Genomic DNA, 16,746 nt, shown 5'->3' with positions numbered 1-16,746 from the left:
GAGGAGATGGCGAGGATGGGGTTGAGTGTTGAGCTGAACTGTGCCCACAAGGCACTTTACACAGGTGTGGAATGACTCCTGTGGGTACTGCACCCACACCATGCCGAGCAGCACCCCTCCTGACGGCAGCCATGGGGCAGAACTCAAGCCACCATTATCCATGGGACAAATGGATACGGATGGAGACCTCAATACAGATTTTTGTGCGGGCTCTGCTGTCTTCAGAAACACCGACCACCGTGTGGGAGCAGGTAGGAAGGCAGCCCCGCGCTGTAAAGCTCGCCTCATTTCAACTGCATTCATGCATGCGAATACTTCAGGAAATATTTGAAAACGCGCAAAGTTTGGGGAGTCAAGTAGGTTTTCCGCTTATTTTTTGAAAAGGCTGCCTCAAAGGCATCTTCCTTTCCAAAAAAAAAGCCCCAAACCCACACAAACCCCTCTCTAAATCATGGTGGGAGCAGCGCCACCCTCGCTGCCCCCCGAACTACATCTCCCATGGTGCTCCGCGCGCCGCCGGGGCCGTTGCCTGGAGACCGCGGACGCCGCGCTGGAGCCGGCCCCAGGTAGGGGGCGGCGGGGCTGGGTCCGTGAGGGGCCCCCCCTGCCCTGTGGGCACCCCCCTGCCATGAAGGGAGCCCCTGGCCCCAAAATCCCCGCATTAAAACACGAGGGGAGCTCTGCAGCTGGCGTGGGCAATCCCCTGCCGCTGAAGAGTGGTGGGCTTTGTTGGTTTTGCCTTTCTGGGTGTGAAGGGACAGTTAATTTTACTGCCCGCTGCAGCTCGTTTTTATGGCTTTCCCCTAGTTAATGAGTAGCCGCGGTGATACCGCACGCTCCGTGTTTTCCTTTAATAGAAAACCAGTAACTAACCTTTATTCGCAGGGGCAGGCTCTCACAGACTCGGCACGTCTGCTTGCGTGAGCATGCAAAGGGCTGGGTTGGTCGCCGGGCTGGAAATCAGAGTTTGGTTTGATTTCTCCCATTGCGTAGGAAAATGCTTTGAATATCCGCAACAACAGCCTGGTTCTAAGCAGATCTCTCCCGTCCCCTTCTTTTCTCTCTCTGTTGGGTATCAGAAGAGATAACGAGGCTGTAATAAAGGTGATGTGTCTCAATCCTTCGTTGTAGCTCTGTCCTTGCTGCCTCAGTCTCTAGCTAGTAAATATTTTATATGCTTCACCTTAATTGCTGCAAGAATTGGTGTTGTCTGTTAGTCTCATCTCTCTCAAGTCTCGTATTATAAGAGACAGCACTACTCTATTATGAAAAATGATTTCCTTGGGATTTTGCGTTGATTGCCTGGCACTGACTCTTAATAGTAAACTTCTGGTCATGCAGACACATAGTGACACACCGACAGGACGGGAAAGCTAAAGCCTCATATATTTGTGTATATGAACACTTTAAAGATTTTAATTTCTTTTTGAGTGAAGTTAAGCTTTGAAAAACTCTGTTGTTTGCACGCATTCCTATCATTGGCCCAGTAAAGTGCTGATGTGCTGTGATGTGGTCTGAAGGCTAAAAGGAATTCTTAGTTGTTGAATAGTGTGGTGGTTTTCATTAAAAAAAAATAATAATAATAAAGGAAGAGGCAGAAAAAATTGCTGAGAGAACTATATCTTGAGTTAAACAAGCATGATTTGACAGATAGCGAGAAATCTGACATTTCCAAAGCAGAGCTAGACTTGAGGAAGACGCTTTAGCCTGGGACAGATGAAAAGTAATTCCCCATGGCAGACAACTCTCACGATAGCAGAGCGTTTCAATCCTTAGGTCAGTGTTACCTCCAGGCCAGAAAGACAGCAGTGGCCAGCCCATGAAGCTTATAGTACTGTGCTAAAAGGAGTCAGGACTGGAATCAATACAGGGAAACAGAGTCTTAGGATCAGCTGAGTTCCTTCACGATGAATAAAGGCATAAATGAAACAGTTGCCTGGAAAGAGAGTTCTCTTAATGTCCAAATTTACTGAGAATTTTTGAAGAAGCTTCTGTGTGTAAGGATTCTGTGTGGCAGCAAAATTACCAACGAGCCATCTTAGTTTTGAAATAACTGAGAGAACATACCCGAATGAATGCATTTCTCCATTCTGAGGTGATCTACGGCTTTTGAGAACATAGCCAAGAGAACAGCAAAACTTCATTTTCCCTTAAATTGCCTGAGTTCACAGTTTGTCGCACTGGTCACTGAATCAAAGAAAACCTGAATTCACTCCTGAGTGAGTTGTCAGAAAGCAAGGCAGTAGAACTGATATGGATCTGGTACAGCATTCTAAGTCAGTTTGTTGAATTACTAGGATTGGAAGGGGAAAAAATAAAAGCGTTGTGGTCAGGCATACGGTATGATTAGGGTTGACAAAAATTTCTGATTACCAGCCTGTTTTTTCCCCACTAGAACTGTCATAGTTGCTTTACTTTCCACTGTCTCGGCTTTCAGTATCAAAAGTCTTATTTCGAGGCTATTTAGGAAAACTTTCTTGTGAAATATATACAGGAAAATAAAATCAGCATTCAGAGAGATGCATGCCTTTGTCACAGTGAACGTGCATGGAAGTTTTCTTGGATCAGTCAATCCATGAAACCCAGAATCTGCAACAAAAGTGGACATCCCTCTCTTGAACCTCCCCACAGTCTTAAAATCAAATTAAATTATTATTATTATTTTTATTGGCACAGTGTTTGAATGCCATCACAGTAACATGCACAGTGAACACTGCAGTAGCTTTCTATGACTGGAACCCAGATATCGATGCAGGCAGAAATGTTCAGACCCTCTTTCAGCCTAAAGCATTTTCCAGAGTTGAATTAATTTATAATGAAAACTACTCCTAGTCTTAATTTTTAGAAGATAAATGATTGCTAATTAGTTACAATAATGTGAAATGTTATAGCACTTTTCTCTATGGATATCAAAACACTTTGCTAAGAAGGGTAAGTGTTATTATCTCATTTTTCACAAGAGATAAGCGAGACAGCCAAAGGTGAAATGGCTGCTGCAAATTGTTCACATCGTTACAGGGTTTGGAGTGAGAATCCAGGTCTCTGAACACTCCACCATATATTTATGCAACTAGTGCGAAACTATTCCTTCAACTGCAATGATACCAGTTCTACTACATCACTAAAAACTCATGAATTTCATTTAAATGTTTGGAGATATATTGGAATTGTTCTCTTTTGATTTGTTTTCTGAATTTAAAACTTTCTGCATGGCTATTTTCAAGTCTTTCTCAGCATTCCCGAGCAGTAAAAGCTCATTTTAAATCTTAAATGAAATTATGCAGCAAAGTCAGACTCTGGAAAAGCTTCAGAGCCTTCAGATGAAGATTGTGTAGGGTGGGTTGACCATGTAGTGACATGAATAACACATCTGCAATATTTCTTTGCCTTCACTGTCTTTCTGGAGGGTGGCATTATGTTTGGACACTTTGTTTTTCATGAAATACCTGAAAAGACTGAGACACCTCGAAAGATCTTTTTTTCAAATGGCTTCTGACTCAATGCCGGAAACGGGAAATGCATTTTTAGGGACTTTCTCTTGCTATTGAAGTCCAACTCACACGTACAAAGAAATTCACTTTCATTCTGGCTATTCTAAATATTTAGATTTCTTTTCATTCAACTAATGAATTTCCTGAATTCTGATCATATTTTACAGCTTTAGTATTTGTACAAAATTGCTCCCATGTTCATTTTATTTTTTTATTTTTTATTTTTATTTTTGTAATAGAGACCATATTTGAAATCAAAAAGTGAACAAATTTAGAATAAACACAACATTTATCTTCTTTGGCTTCTTTCAGAGAGAAATTTATATAAATGATCAACATGCTTGGTTTGTGTTTGAAAAATTCCAATTTTCCCACCCCAGAGGACAGGGGTAACTAGGGAAATTGTAGCACTCTGGAAATAATAGTCTGAAAGCTGAAGAATTGATGGAGGGAGTTAGTTAAGCAGTTTATTTTCTTTTTTCTTTTTTTTTATAAATTGTGTTAATTTTATTAACTCAGTATAGAATGTTTTGAAGAAACATTCTATAAAAATTAAAACTTTTTTTTTTTTTTAAGGATTCATCTCTCCTGCTTCTCCATTCAAGATGTCTGATGATCCCAGAATATCTGTCTACTGATATTTTTATGAAGTCTACCAGAAAGGTGGAAGAACAGCTTTGTTCTCTCAGAAACAAATCTCACCCCAGTACCCTAAATAGAAGCCCAAAAAGGTGTGCATCTCTCGTTTCCCTTGTTACACGGTATTTAGATGAAAGTCTGTCTGTAGCCATGTACACAGAGCCCAGAGGTTTAAAAACTGAAACAACGGATTCACCCTGTAAAGTAGGACAAATCCTAGGATTATTCATATTTGTAGTATACAGACAGAGCACAATTATATTTGGGAATCTCAGAGCATTTGAGAGGAAATGAAAATAGTCTACCTGGCAGATGAAGGCAAAAATACTAGAAATTCCTCTTTACTGCCACCAGGTAAAGAAGACATGTCATCTCCAGGTGAACAGGAGGGAGCAGATGAGAAGCCAGCAGAAGGTACACAGGCAGATCCCAGTGGTGTGCGTGAGTATTTTCTGCTGTTATACAGTGATTCCAGTAGTGAACCTACAGCTGCTTCTGTCCAGTGTCTATTTGAGTCCACCCTGCATGTCATCTAACACGCTAGATTTAGATAGCATGGGTAACAGAACCCACTAGCGAGTCTCCTGTGGATCTTTGAAAGATTTTTGACGCTTACGTTGGCATGTTACTTTGGCATTTGTTTGATCTTTCTATTATACCTTTTTCCTGTTATGGGATGTGTTTCTTTCCTTCCTCCTCCTAAGTTTTAAAATATAGTTATCAGAAAGCAAGCTTCTGCCTATACTTGATGCTAAACAGCAGGAAGTCCATTTTTTGATAGAAGGGATTTTTTTTTTTTAATTTTTACTACTGTAGAACTGTATTAAATTAGTCAAATGAATTCATACCCAAGAGACAATGATCCCAATTTTCCTTTGCAGAAGAAAGCAGAACTAGTCTTCCAAAGGAGTCACCACCTGCAGAGGAACAGGAGGAAGATGTGGAGGAAGGGGAGGAAGGGGTATCAGACACAGAGAGCATTGGTGGGTACTGCTTTCCACTGAAGAGACGTTGGCTTAAACTTAAATATCCCACTGCTTTCTAGTTTTCCTTTTTGGCTGCTGTTGTTATAAACAGCATCTCAGACTGGTGCCATCACATTGCAGCTGAGTTTCACTGCTCATTTTCTTTGGCTTACCTCATGTACTTCATTTTATTCCTTCCCCTTGCTGGTATCTGACACCTCTGTTGGTTGAGGAAAAAAAATAGATAAGATTAAAAGCTTGCAAAATAGGTAATAGGAATTCAGTCTGAGGTATCTAACTTGAATGCACTTTTATCAAGTATGCATTTTCTGGAACAATTATATCTTATGGTGGTCTGCTGTATGTGAAAAAAAGCAGAATATGTGCTTTTACTAGTTTTCTATGATTATGTACATTCAGTAGCTGCTGAAAAGAGATATTTGCAATACTATTTGGTTTCTAAAGCAGAGACCTAAGCACCAAAGAAAGCTGAACAACTTCAGTATTAAAAGCAATGTTTTTAAAACATTCTCAATCTTTTTTTTCCTGCAAGTTCTTCAGATTCGATTATTTACAGTGAAGTCTTTAAAAGCTGGAGTGAGGGCTTGCTATAGGCTGTTCAGGACAGGTTGTCACTAAGACAAAATGCCCCCATTTTTAGCTATGCTGATCTATGCCGAGTATAAATTTTCTTTATATTCCCACTTTTGACATGCAGCAGATGATTTGGAAGAAGAAGATAGTACTGAAGTAGCCCCAGAGGCAGAAAAAGGCCCTGAGAAGATAGAAAAGAAAATATCGGAAACTTTCTTCTATAACGGTGAAGATGTACATTCACGGCCATTTGTCACTGAAGACTCTGGGATACCAATTAACCTTCTTACTCTTGAGTATCCTTTCAGTTGAGTAAAATTGTGCAGATTTAAAGCTAAGGATTTCCTAATATGCGTTCTTAAAATTGTATAATATGGAGTACCTGTGTGGTGTTCGTAGGATACCTTTGGTTGAAACAGTTAGGAATCCTGACCAGTCATGGTCCTGGATGAGTTTAATCTTCAACATTGTCTAGGCCTCATAAATATTACTTATTAGGCATAATTATTACTTTAGTAAGTAATACCATAGGACTAGATCAGTCAAGGTAATGTGATTAGGCAGAGAACTAGGGTAAGAATATCCCCAGCAAAGCTCTGCCTTTATATACTGTTGTTCCCCAAGCAGCTGGGGGTGTGTACCTCATATTTCGTCACAGAACTGCTAAGGAAGAAGTGCAGAAGAAACTATGTAGATTTGTAGCTTGCTGCTCAAAAGACCTAAGTTGGTGGAATGAAGGAAGTGATGCCAATCAATTGAGAGCTATAATAAGTTCTTTGCTAGGTACAGTCAAGTTGGATATGATATGTGACTTTCACAAGTGTTAGTGGGTTTCTCTGCAGACACAGAGAAGTTGCTGTTGAAGACTGGATTTCCCCTTCTCTACATCTGCCTGTAGACATCAAAGAAGTGAGCCTGAGTAGCTCCTTGGTTTGAAATCTCAACTGTACAATAGTTACGAGTAATCTGATGCACATTTCTTATACTTCGTTTGAAAATGGATTGCTGAACTGTTAGAATATGAATTCCTTGCAGCCCCAAAGAGTCCAGCAGAGGCAAGAAGTGTACCCTGTAATGGAGATGGAAGGATGGATCACAGGTTATAGAAGGTCTACACTTCTGCCTTCCCCTCAGTTATAGAGACTTGATATAGTTTACCTTCACTGTATATTGAAGAAAACTATTGCCATCAGCCTTTTAGTCACCAGGCTAAGTATTCGTCTCAGTATTGATTTAAGCATTTCTGTCCACTTAGTAAGCTTTTCTAGAAAGCCAGTGTCAAAGCTTTTCCTTATTACATTCTTCTCAGACATTCTTTTGGATATGACTGCAAAAGAAGCGTAAACCTGATGGCAATGGACAGCCAAACACTGCTGTATATAGCAGGCAACCAGGTAGTGCTCCTGGACCTGAAAACTGAATCTCAAAGCTATCTCCGGAGCAGCAGTGGAGGTGGAATTGGGTTTATAACGGTATGGCTTTTTTTTTTTCTTTTCTTGTTTTAGGATGCTAGTCCCTCTCTATAAAGTGGCATCATCTCTTGGTTGCTTAATGGAGTATTCTGTAGTTGCACATATACATAAGAAAATGGTATGGATTAAAGGGATGTGTGGACCATGCAGTGCAAGCTACTCAGCCTGTCAGTATGATTGGCAGAGCACAAATATCTCTGTACCTGTCTCAGGCCCAGGTACCTTAAAGGACTGACATGTGCCAGCTAGGATTCATTTTAGCCCCTATTGCATTCATATTTTCTTATTTTAATATTTTGGCTCAACAACTTTTTTTGTTGAACACTTGAACTTCTCCTGTTCACAGCTGATACTAACTTAGTGTCTTGCCTGCAGTTAAAATTTAGAAAATTAAGTACCTAGGTAAATGAAGAGAAGAAGTATCTTGTTTCACTCCAGCAAAACTCCATTGAAAAGCCTGAGTCTCAAACGTTGTCTCTGGTTTTGTGGCACGTTTCCCTGTGAACAGCTCTGCCATCTCTCAGTTGTATTCCATGTGAGCATGTAGTATTCCATATGAGCAAGGCTTTCAGGATACCAGCCTCAGATTGTTCTGCTCCATTGTAAGCAGCCTTTCATGGAGAATTAAGGTACATCTGTCTATCTTCAGAACAAAATTCAGGATGGCTTTTCTGCAGCTTTCCACATAGATGGCTGCTGGCCCAAATGATGCACATGGTATAATCAGCCGGTGGGTTGAGTGAGGTAGAAATAGCAAAAGGATGTATAATAAAGGAGATTATTGTACAGTTTCACAATTCATCATGATTCTGCAGTATATGCACAATAATTCCATTTTGTGTGCATAATGGTTTTACCGTTGTGTTTGTATAGTGACTTGATTCTGGTATTGAGCAATAGATTGGCAGTTGTTCAGGACAAACATACAGAAAAATGCAACCTAGTACTTAAAGCAATATCTTTTGACTAATGTGTGAGCAAATACAATGACTTAACTGTCAGAATAAAGACAAAGATGTCATTACAACATGCAACAGGACTTTTGTTTTTTCAAGGCACACCCTACTAAGCAGTACTTCGCAGTAGGAGAAAAAGGAGAGAAACCAAACCTCATCATCTACGACTATCCTTCACTGAGGCCCTACAGAATACTACGAGGTAGTGTAATAAGAACTATTTTCATTTTACGCAAATGGGCCAGTGTTTATAGATCCCAGCAGATGGAGTAGTGGTCCACTTTAAGTTTAGAAAGAATTACAACCCTTTCGTACTTCCCAGCAGAATAGGAAACACTGGTTTCCAGCTTTTTCATTATTGGACTGGAGAAAGCCTTTATTCAGTAGAAATAGCCAACTGAGAACTATTAAGTAGTAGGAAAAAAAAAACCCGCAGTGAACATTGAGCTCCTTTTAAACATATTTTCCTATTGTTTTTTCCTCTTTTCCATGCATGTGTGGACTGGGGCTTGTACGTTTCTTCAGGTGGAACAGAGAAAGCCTATGTTTTTGGCGATTTCAACCGTGCTGGCACTTTGTTGGCCAGTATTGGAAGCAGCCCTGACTACATGTTGACTATCTGGGACTGGAAACAAGAAAAGATTGTGTTAAGGTCAAAAGCTTTTTCACAGGATGTTTACAGGGTCACATTTTCTCCTGATAATGAGGAACAGCTAACTACAGTGGGAGTAGGACACATCAGGTAGGTTTGCCAATTATGATTAATACGTATCAACTCTAAAGTCATAATATCTAGATGGTGACTAGCAGGAATGTATTGTTAGCAAACGTGCACCAGCAGTGAATGTTATTTTACCTATTGCGATTACAAAAACAAGAAAGTTCTTTAAGCCACTGATACCACTAAAAACTCGCAATGAACTTTATGAAAGATATACTTCCACACACTGCCTCCTTTGGTAAATTCATAGATTCTTTTCTAATAAAAAAATAAATGAGAGCTTCAAACTTTATCATAGATCTTCAAAGCTATTCCTATTTATAAAATAAATAAAATATATATTCCTATTTATAAAATAAATAGGAATAGCTTTGAAGATCTATGATAAAAGTTTTTGCTCACTGAGATTTTACAGTCATGCCCCAGTTCATGGTGGTACTTGTATGAAATTTAGCAAGGGACTTAGTCCCTTGGATTTACAAAGTTGAACATCATACAGTGGAGATAGCAAGGCTATAATAGATGTTATTATAATTACATGTATTGGTTGTATAAGGAAGGATATAGCTATGGGTGTTACACTTATTTTAAATAACAGCATAGTCTTCATTCTATCCATGCCAAATCCTCCTCCCATGTTTTTCATAGAGGTAGGATATGGAAGTTTGTGAGGTTACAAAGTTTTATATCTCATTTTAAAAAGAAAAACCCAAGGTCTCCTGTGAAAAAGAATAATAAATGAACATCATAAAATGGAATGCCTGGTAAGATTATAATAATGTCTGAGAGAGTAAAGAGCATGTCTAGGAAGCCTTGCATCAGAGAAGAATGTGTTTTCTATACTCAGGTTCTGGAAGATGGCTCTCACATTCAGTGGTCTTAAGTTGCAAGGAGCTTTGGGCAGGTTTGGAAAAACATCAGTGACTGACATTATAGGGTATGTGGAGCTACCTGATGGGAAGGTAAGTCAGAACAAGTTTAATTGATTTTGTCCTCTCAGGTTTTGATATAAAGTCTACTGAGTTAGTTGGAGAATTACTATTTGCTTCTAAGTGATATGAATTAGACCCTCAGTGCACTGCTCTGATAAGCTAATATTGACATTAATTTGCCAAAGAAAATGCTTGCATTGTAATAATTGAAAAGTATGGTTAATATTGTAGTTCCCAGACAAAAGATCTCTGGCTTAGAGCTGGGGCTTCTCTAATGGGGTAGTGAAAACCTTAATGTACTTAATGTAATAAAAAGTGTGTTAGCCCTAATCTCAACCATTTCAGTGCATGTAAATGATGTCATATTCCTAAAAAGGTGAATCGTGTCTCCCTTTACACCTTCTCTTGGAAATATCTGTACATTGCTATTAATTTAATGCTTTTGTACAAGGAAGCCACAAATGTTAATCTCATTTTTGCATATATTTCTGTATGGTTAAGTGCAGGTGCTTAAGTGCTTCTCTTCCTTTGCATTGAAGGTTATCTCAGGGGCTGAGTGGGGCAACTTGCTGCTTTGGGAAGGGGGCCTCATCAAAGTAGAGCTCTGTCGAGCTGGACACAAGCCTTGTCACAGTGGCCCTATCACCCAGTTAGTTTTGGACGAAGGAGAACTTACCACTGTTGGGCAAGATGGCTTCATTCGGGTGAGTTCTTTTGCTGTGCCTTTAGGTGTGCACATTTTTGGTCAGGAAGTGGAGCTCATTTATAGGGGCATTTTTCCATTACAGTTGCTTTATAAGAATGTATTCTGTTCTAAAAAAAAAAAAGTCAGACACATCTCCAGTGTAAATATTTGAATCAAGTATTGTTTACACAACATTTTCTGTTTCACAGTGGTAAAAAAAAAAATTTTAAAAAAATCACCTTCTACTAAAATAAATCAAAATAATTTTCAGTGATTCTTTAAAAGCTTTGGTCTTCCCTGCATTCTAACACTTTTTTTCATATGTTGTTTTGGTTAATTTTTATAATTTTCAGACCTAGTAATACATTGGTGTTATTTCAAATGATAAACTATGGCAATACTTGAAATAAATTTTCTGATTATTTTAGTGCTGAGGTTATTAAAGTTATTAGTTAATTTCTATTTCATTTTATCTCAGAGATATATGCAATGAAATAGAAGAACAATCAAAGAAAAAGCATTGGGCATCCTGAAGTTAACACACAATTCTATAAATTAAGGTCAAAATGGTTTATGTATCTATACCAGTTTCTGATCTCATCTGTCAATTGTCAAGGATTTTGCTATTTTGTTTACTTGCTCTTTAAGGGAAGACGTGTCTTCTGCTCATGTTTTATAGACCCAGATAATCATCAGGAAGCTATTCTAGACAACAGAAGGTTCCAAACACCCTGTTTTTGTTGTTGTATTTCATAAATTAATCTTAGCCCGTTAGGAAAATTCACCTGATTCCAAGGTGCCAACTGACTTATACCACAGAGAAGAACATGGGTGCATTGGATTTCCCATTCTTTCTTCCGTGCTGCCTCAGTATGAGCAATGCTCAGAGCTGTCAGATATTTAATTTCTGTAGCTCTGAGGTTGCCATGTATAGTTCTGCCAGTGCCAGGGCTGTATTTAATCTACTGTTATATCAGAATTGCAGAGGGAACTTTTGCATATACTTTGCATTGCACCCAACTGTATGAGATAATATTTGCTGATTCTCACTGTTTCGGGTTAGATTCTGAACAGTGAGGCATATGTGACGGGTGTCATCTTCACCTATAGATTCTACCATCCCCTGGTTTCTTATTATTTTGGATTTCCATTTCAATTGTATATGAAAACATGCTCTGACCTGATAAAAGCCCAGTCATTTTTCTTTTTTTTTCTTTTCTTTCTAATTTTTTGTTTTCATTCCATGAAGGTGTGGAACTTTGAGGCAATAGATGCTGCTGATTCTGTGGATGACACAGGGTTATTGGAGGTGGAACCTATGAATGAACTTCAGGTTGGCAAGAACGTCAGTCTGAATTTCATGTCAAAAGTTCTTGACAATGGACAGCCCATTTGGTATGCTCAGGTAAGATGCACTCAAGTAGATACAGCCCTGTGGAGAAACACAGAATGAGAGAAGTAATGCTTAGTTATAGCAGGAGTACCTTACAGGTCAGTATATCTCTTTTCTGTAGATTTCGATCTCGGTAACACGTGAGATTATGACTTGCAGAGCCAGAGCTGTGTAAGAGTAGGAAAATGTCAAAATCTATTATCCGAGTTCTATTCTCTGAACTGATGGATAGAACTGATAGGACCAATAGCACTACCTTCAGTCATTTCCGTTTCACAGTGATAATCATTGAGGAACTTTTGAGGAGTCCTTGTGGGCAATTTTACTTCCATGTTGAGTTTGAAAATATTCAGGTTACATGTTTTGGTTTTGCTTCTTCAGGATGCCAATGGAGCAATCTGGAAGCTGGATTTGACTTTTTCAAATATGGTAAGTTCATTTTTCTTTGGATTTATTTCAATTCCTTTGCAGTTACTTCATTTAACTATATGGGATTCATCTACAATGAACTTTGTGCTTACTGAAGTTGCAAGCTGGAAATTTTAGCATTGATAAGAAATTCTTTTGAAAAAAATATTTTCATAACATTATTGACAATAATGATTGTGCAGGATTATCAAAAGTAATTATTGATTTTTGCTTCCTTAATTTGAATTTGGCAACTAAAATTTATCTTAAAGGAATTTTATTATCATAAACTGGAAATAAAATTTGTATGAGTGCAGGAATTGAGTTCAAGGAGTACTTACATACCCTATCTAGTTAGGTGTATTTGAGACAGTCATTACTGTTGCTTGTAAATGACATGAAGAACTAGGGAAAAAAAAGGAGAAGACGAAGTACACTTGATATGTTTTATCCAGCTGGCTACTAGTATTACTGCTGGAGATGTTTTTGATGAAGAAAGAAATGAAAAAGGTAAAATAGGGGCATTTAGTTTTCATTCCAGAATACGTTGAAGTAAATTGGAGCTTTCTCCTTGATTGGAATAAAGTTCTGGGCTAACAGATAAATAATGTTCCAAGAATTTCGTGGTAAAAAGAGATGTATAAAACATGGTATAAAAACTAAAGTAAAAGATAAATGACAAGTACTAGAATTCCTTGGATGATGAAAAGATTTCCAAGGCAGTATAAGCCTAGGACTGGGAGCATTTTCTTTGCCTTTAGAGCAACAACTCTATTGAAAATACTCATTTCAGGTCTGAAACCACTTAATGAAAGTGGTTTTCCTGTATTTCCCCTTATTTACACATAGAAAATGATGGGATTTTGAAACAGCTTAATGTTCCTATACTAATTCATTCATGATCTTCTCATGAACATTTGATTTTTAAAACAAGGAATTCATGCCTGCCAAAGGTACAGCTGGTAATAAATGCAACTCCAGCACATAGCAGAATTTCTGGGTTTCTGTTTTGCACTGCAGACCCGTGATCCAGAGTGCCTGTATACCTTTCACTCCGGAAGGATTGAGGCTGTGAGTGTCTCTCCTGTGACATACCTTATGGCCACCACTGCTCTCGATCGTAAGTAATTCCTTTCCTCTGATACCACTGTCATCGCTGTTTTTGCAGAGCAACGATGCTTAGTTTTGGAACTATTCCGTTTTGAACTGAAGTTGTGTATTTGCTTTTGAAAAGTCAATTTACCATCAACTGTTATTCTTGGATCAGTTCTTTTACAGTTAAGACAAATCATCAAAGTTTTGAAATAATACACCGGGAATGCTTAATCTTATAAGCCTGGGATATTAAAGAGAGAAGTTTTTAATGGGAAGCTTTGTAAATTTTGTTTGATTTGAAGGAACAGCTGGAAAGATGACATTTGTGTTGAATAACAGCATTTGTATTGAAGTTTCTGGATTGATAAGTGTTGGGGTCTTTATTTTATAAGGAATTACATACATTTCTAGTATTGTGTAAGTCATTATGAATTAATATTTGTGGCTTTCTTAGAAAATGCAATAACTATCTTGCTCTCAACAACAGCTAATGTGTAATTACAGAGATTAGTTTAACTTATATAAATACAGCTATTTAGGCTTCTTACTGTTAGCTTTACCATGGTTTGAAAGAACCACAGGCCAGAACATTAACAATGTCATTCATGCTGCTCAGAAAATGCCACAAGGTCTTTAACTCAATTCTTGTCAGCCGTATCTTGTAATTTGCCTGTGTTATACAATATATATGCACCTCTAGCCTGAAGACAAACTTGTACCAGTTGAGCAAATGATACTTAAGATATATGCCATCTGGAATGGAATTTTATGCAGACCAACGTATATATCTACCAATCTGTTAATTTCACCTTTGAAAATTGATTTTTTTGGACAATCTCCCATTTTCATCTATTTAAATAGTTTGCTCCTTAGGCAATTCCAGTTCATAGCATATCTTCTTTTCCTCTGTTGACAGTACAAATTTCCCTTAGAGTAGGCCACAGTTCTGTGATTACTCAAAAACTGCACATGGTGGTCAGCACGGGACTTCTTATTACACCCCTCAGCCGTGACAACTCATGGGAGTGTGTAAGCTGAAGAGTGAAGAAAGCTTGTTTTGTTGATGAGCACCATGATAGCTGTGGTACTCTGTATCCACCAGGAATGTCTTTCCAGATGGACGTTTGGTACTCAAAGAGAAAAATTAATAACTTTCCATTCTGCTTTTCATTCAAATAAATACATGTAGACGTTTTACCATGAATCTTAAAACGGAAACGGCACTGCAAGAAATAAATCCCTATTGTTTCCTTTCCACACAGGGTCAGTGCGTATCTATGATTTCATCAGCAACAGGCAGCTGAGTGAAATTCAATTTAAACAAGGAGGAACAGCACTGACATGGGCACCTCGTGTTGTAAGTTTTTGTTTGTGTGTTAAGAAAAATTCATAAAGAGCCTGCAAGCATAAAGAAAGATGCTCAGAATACAAAACCTTAAATAAGTTACTGTTTAGACCGTGTTGGAATTTACTGTAGTAGTATGTGTGTATATAGTATATATATGCACAGTTTGGCTTTACTGTGGATTGTCATGTATCCAACTTTGTGTCTTCGTGAGATTTTAAAATCAAATCTCTGTATGCAGTCCAGGAAGAAATGATAGTTTATAGGCTAACAGCTTCTATTTAATCCAAACCAAGTAATTGTCAATTAAAATGAGTTAGTTAACACATTTCAAAATGACAGCACAGACAATCCACAAACATTTGGAGATTAATCATAAAAAAATGTCACCAGAACTGATCATTTGTAGAGTGTGGGGTCTATCAGTTTTAGACATATTTGCTAATTTTAATTAAAATAGTGTCTAGTTATGTTCTTAAGGAAACATAGCAAGCCTGGCAGCTTCGTTGTAAGTAAATTTATGGAGGAAAGTGCTTCACTTGAATTTCCAAGGCAAGGGTAGTCATCATTATAGTCTTGTGACTATAATTCTTGTCATGCAGACCTGCAGGGATGCTATTAGGTGATGACCTGTACGTTCAAGAGGTAAGCTGATCAGCACAATAAAGTGTACATGACAGAACTGTTTCAGATCAGTTTTAAAAAAGTTGGTACTAAGCATAGGCTGAAAAAATCAGAAGTACTTAGTCTAAGGGGATTTTAAAAGAAGCTAGCTAGATACTTACCCATAGTTCAAAGTGCTTGAATGAAAACTTGTGCCAAGAAAATTTTGTCCCAAATATTTTGAAACACCTGTATCCTGTTACATCCTCATAGGCAAGCTGGCAAAGTGCAGGTTAGGTAAGTGAACAGTGATATGGATTTTAAACTGCCTGAATAGCCAGGCCCCAGAGGGCAGCAATCAGCAGCACAAAGTCCAGTTAGAAGCAAGTCTCTAGTTGTGTACCCCAGGGGTCGTTACAGGGACCAGTGCTCCTCATTAATGACCTGGATGCTGGGTGCCCAGAGTGCCAGTATGTTTGCGGATGATACAAAACTGGAAAGGAGAGGCCAGATTAATAGACCAGATAGCTGTACTGCCGTTTGGAGGAACCTGGACAGGCTGTGGATTCAGGCTGAGAGGAATCTCATGAAGTTCAACAAGGGAAAATGCAAAGTCCCGCATCTGGGGAGGAATACCACAGACATGAGTACTGCTTGGGAGCCTACCAGCTGGAAAGCAGTTCCGCAGAGAAGGATCTTGGGATCCTGTTGGATGTCACAAAATCTGTTCTCTCATCTCTTCATAAATCGTGCTCACATTCAATGTCAAATATTATATTCAGGGTAGTATACTAATTCCTTTTTGGCTTCCAACTCTTCTGCTTAAGAAGATGGTGATATATATGCGTATCAGTATGAAATGACTTTTGCTTATAAATTGCAAAGACATCCTCACTGACACTGCCAGTCCCAATGGCATGTCATGAGTAAAAAAAAAAAATAATAAAAAATATATATAAAAAAAATTAAAACAACCTCCTCCCACCCCTAGTCTTCCCCCTCCCTTTATGGTAGCATATTAGAAAGGATAAACAAGATTTCCCATGTATGGAACATTCTTTGTGCTTTAACGCTGTGTTTGTGTAAGGTGAGTTAGAGTTTAACACCAAAAGACGTGACACAGATTTTTATTCTAAACTCACTGATGTACGTTGTGATTTTTTTTTCTTCCTTCTTCCACTCAAAGGTAAATCCTAAAGGAGGTCTAATTGCTGTGGGCTTTGAAGATGGCGTTGTCCGCATAATTGAAATTTATGATCCCAAAGGACTGGCTGCTCTCAGAGGACGGACCAATATAGGTAACGCAGAGATAAATCTGAAACAAGCTTTCAAACCTCATACTGCTGCAGTTACAGCCTTGGCTTATGAACAAAATGGAGATGTCCTTGCCACAGGGGTATGTATCACTTCATTTGGTTATTTTTATTAGTCCACAACTGTAGAGATT

The 16,746-nt window shown here is 38.4% G+C and overlaps 1 protein-coding gene across 1 annotated transcript in view; it reads left to right on the top strand.

The window, feature by feature from the left end:
• Positions 1-131: 131 nt before the first annotated feature.
• The window catches only part of CFAP44 (cilia and flagella associated protein 44), a gene marked incomplete at both ends in the record, with an annotated part of 42,707 nt that continues 26,092 nt past the window's right edge, over positions 132-16,746 (top strand). The window contains 16 exon segments of the mRNA XM_084295421.1: positions 132-251; positions 385-516; positions 518-566; positions 4,485-4,571; positions 5,012-5,113; positions 5,814-5,985; positions 6,999-7,161; positions 8,217-8,319; positions 8,643-8,859; positions 9,686-9,800; positions 10,310-10,474; positions 11,705-11,860; positions 12,230-12,277; positions 13,277-13,376; positions 14,614-14,708; positions 16,486-16,695. Of these exon segments, the coding sequence (XP_084151547.1) occupies positions 132-251; positions 385-516; positions 518-566; positions 4,485-4,571; positions 5,012-5,113; positions 5,814-5,985; positions 6,999-7,161; positions 8,217-8,319; positions 8,643-8,859; positions 9,686-9,800; positions 10,310-10,474; positions 11,705-11,860; positions 12,230-12,277; positions 13,277-13,376; positions 14,614-14,708; positions 16,486-16,695 (2,034 nt within the window).

The sequence above is a fragment of the Netta rufina genome (assembly GCF_964035555.1).
Source record: "Netta rufina genome assembly, chromosome: 1".
NCBI classification, from domain to species: domain Eukaryota; kingdom Metazoa; phylum Chordata; class Aves; order Anseriformes; family Anatidae; genus Netta; species Netta rufina.
The sequence above is the reverse complement of the archived record's forward strand: the minus strand, read 5'-3'. Positions and strand labels throughout refer to the sequence as shown.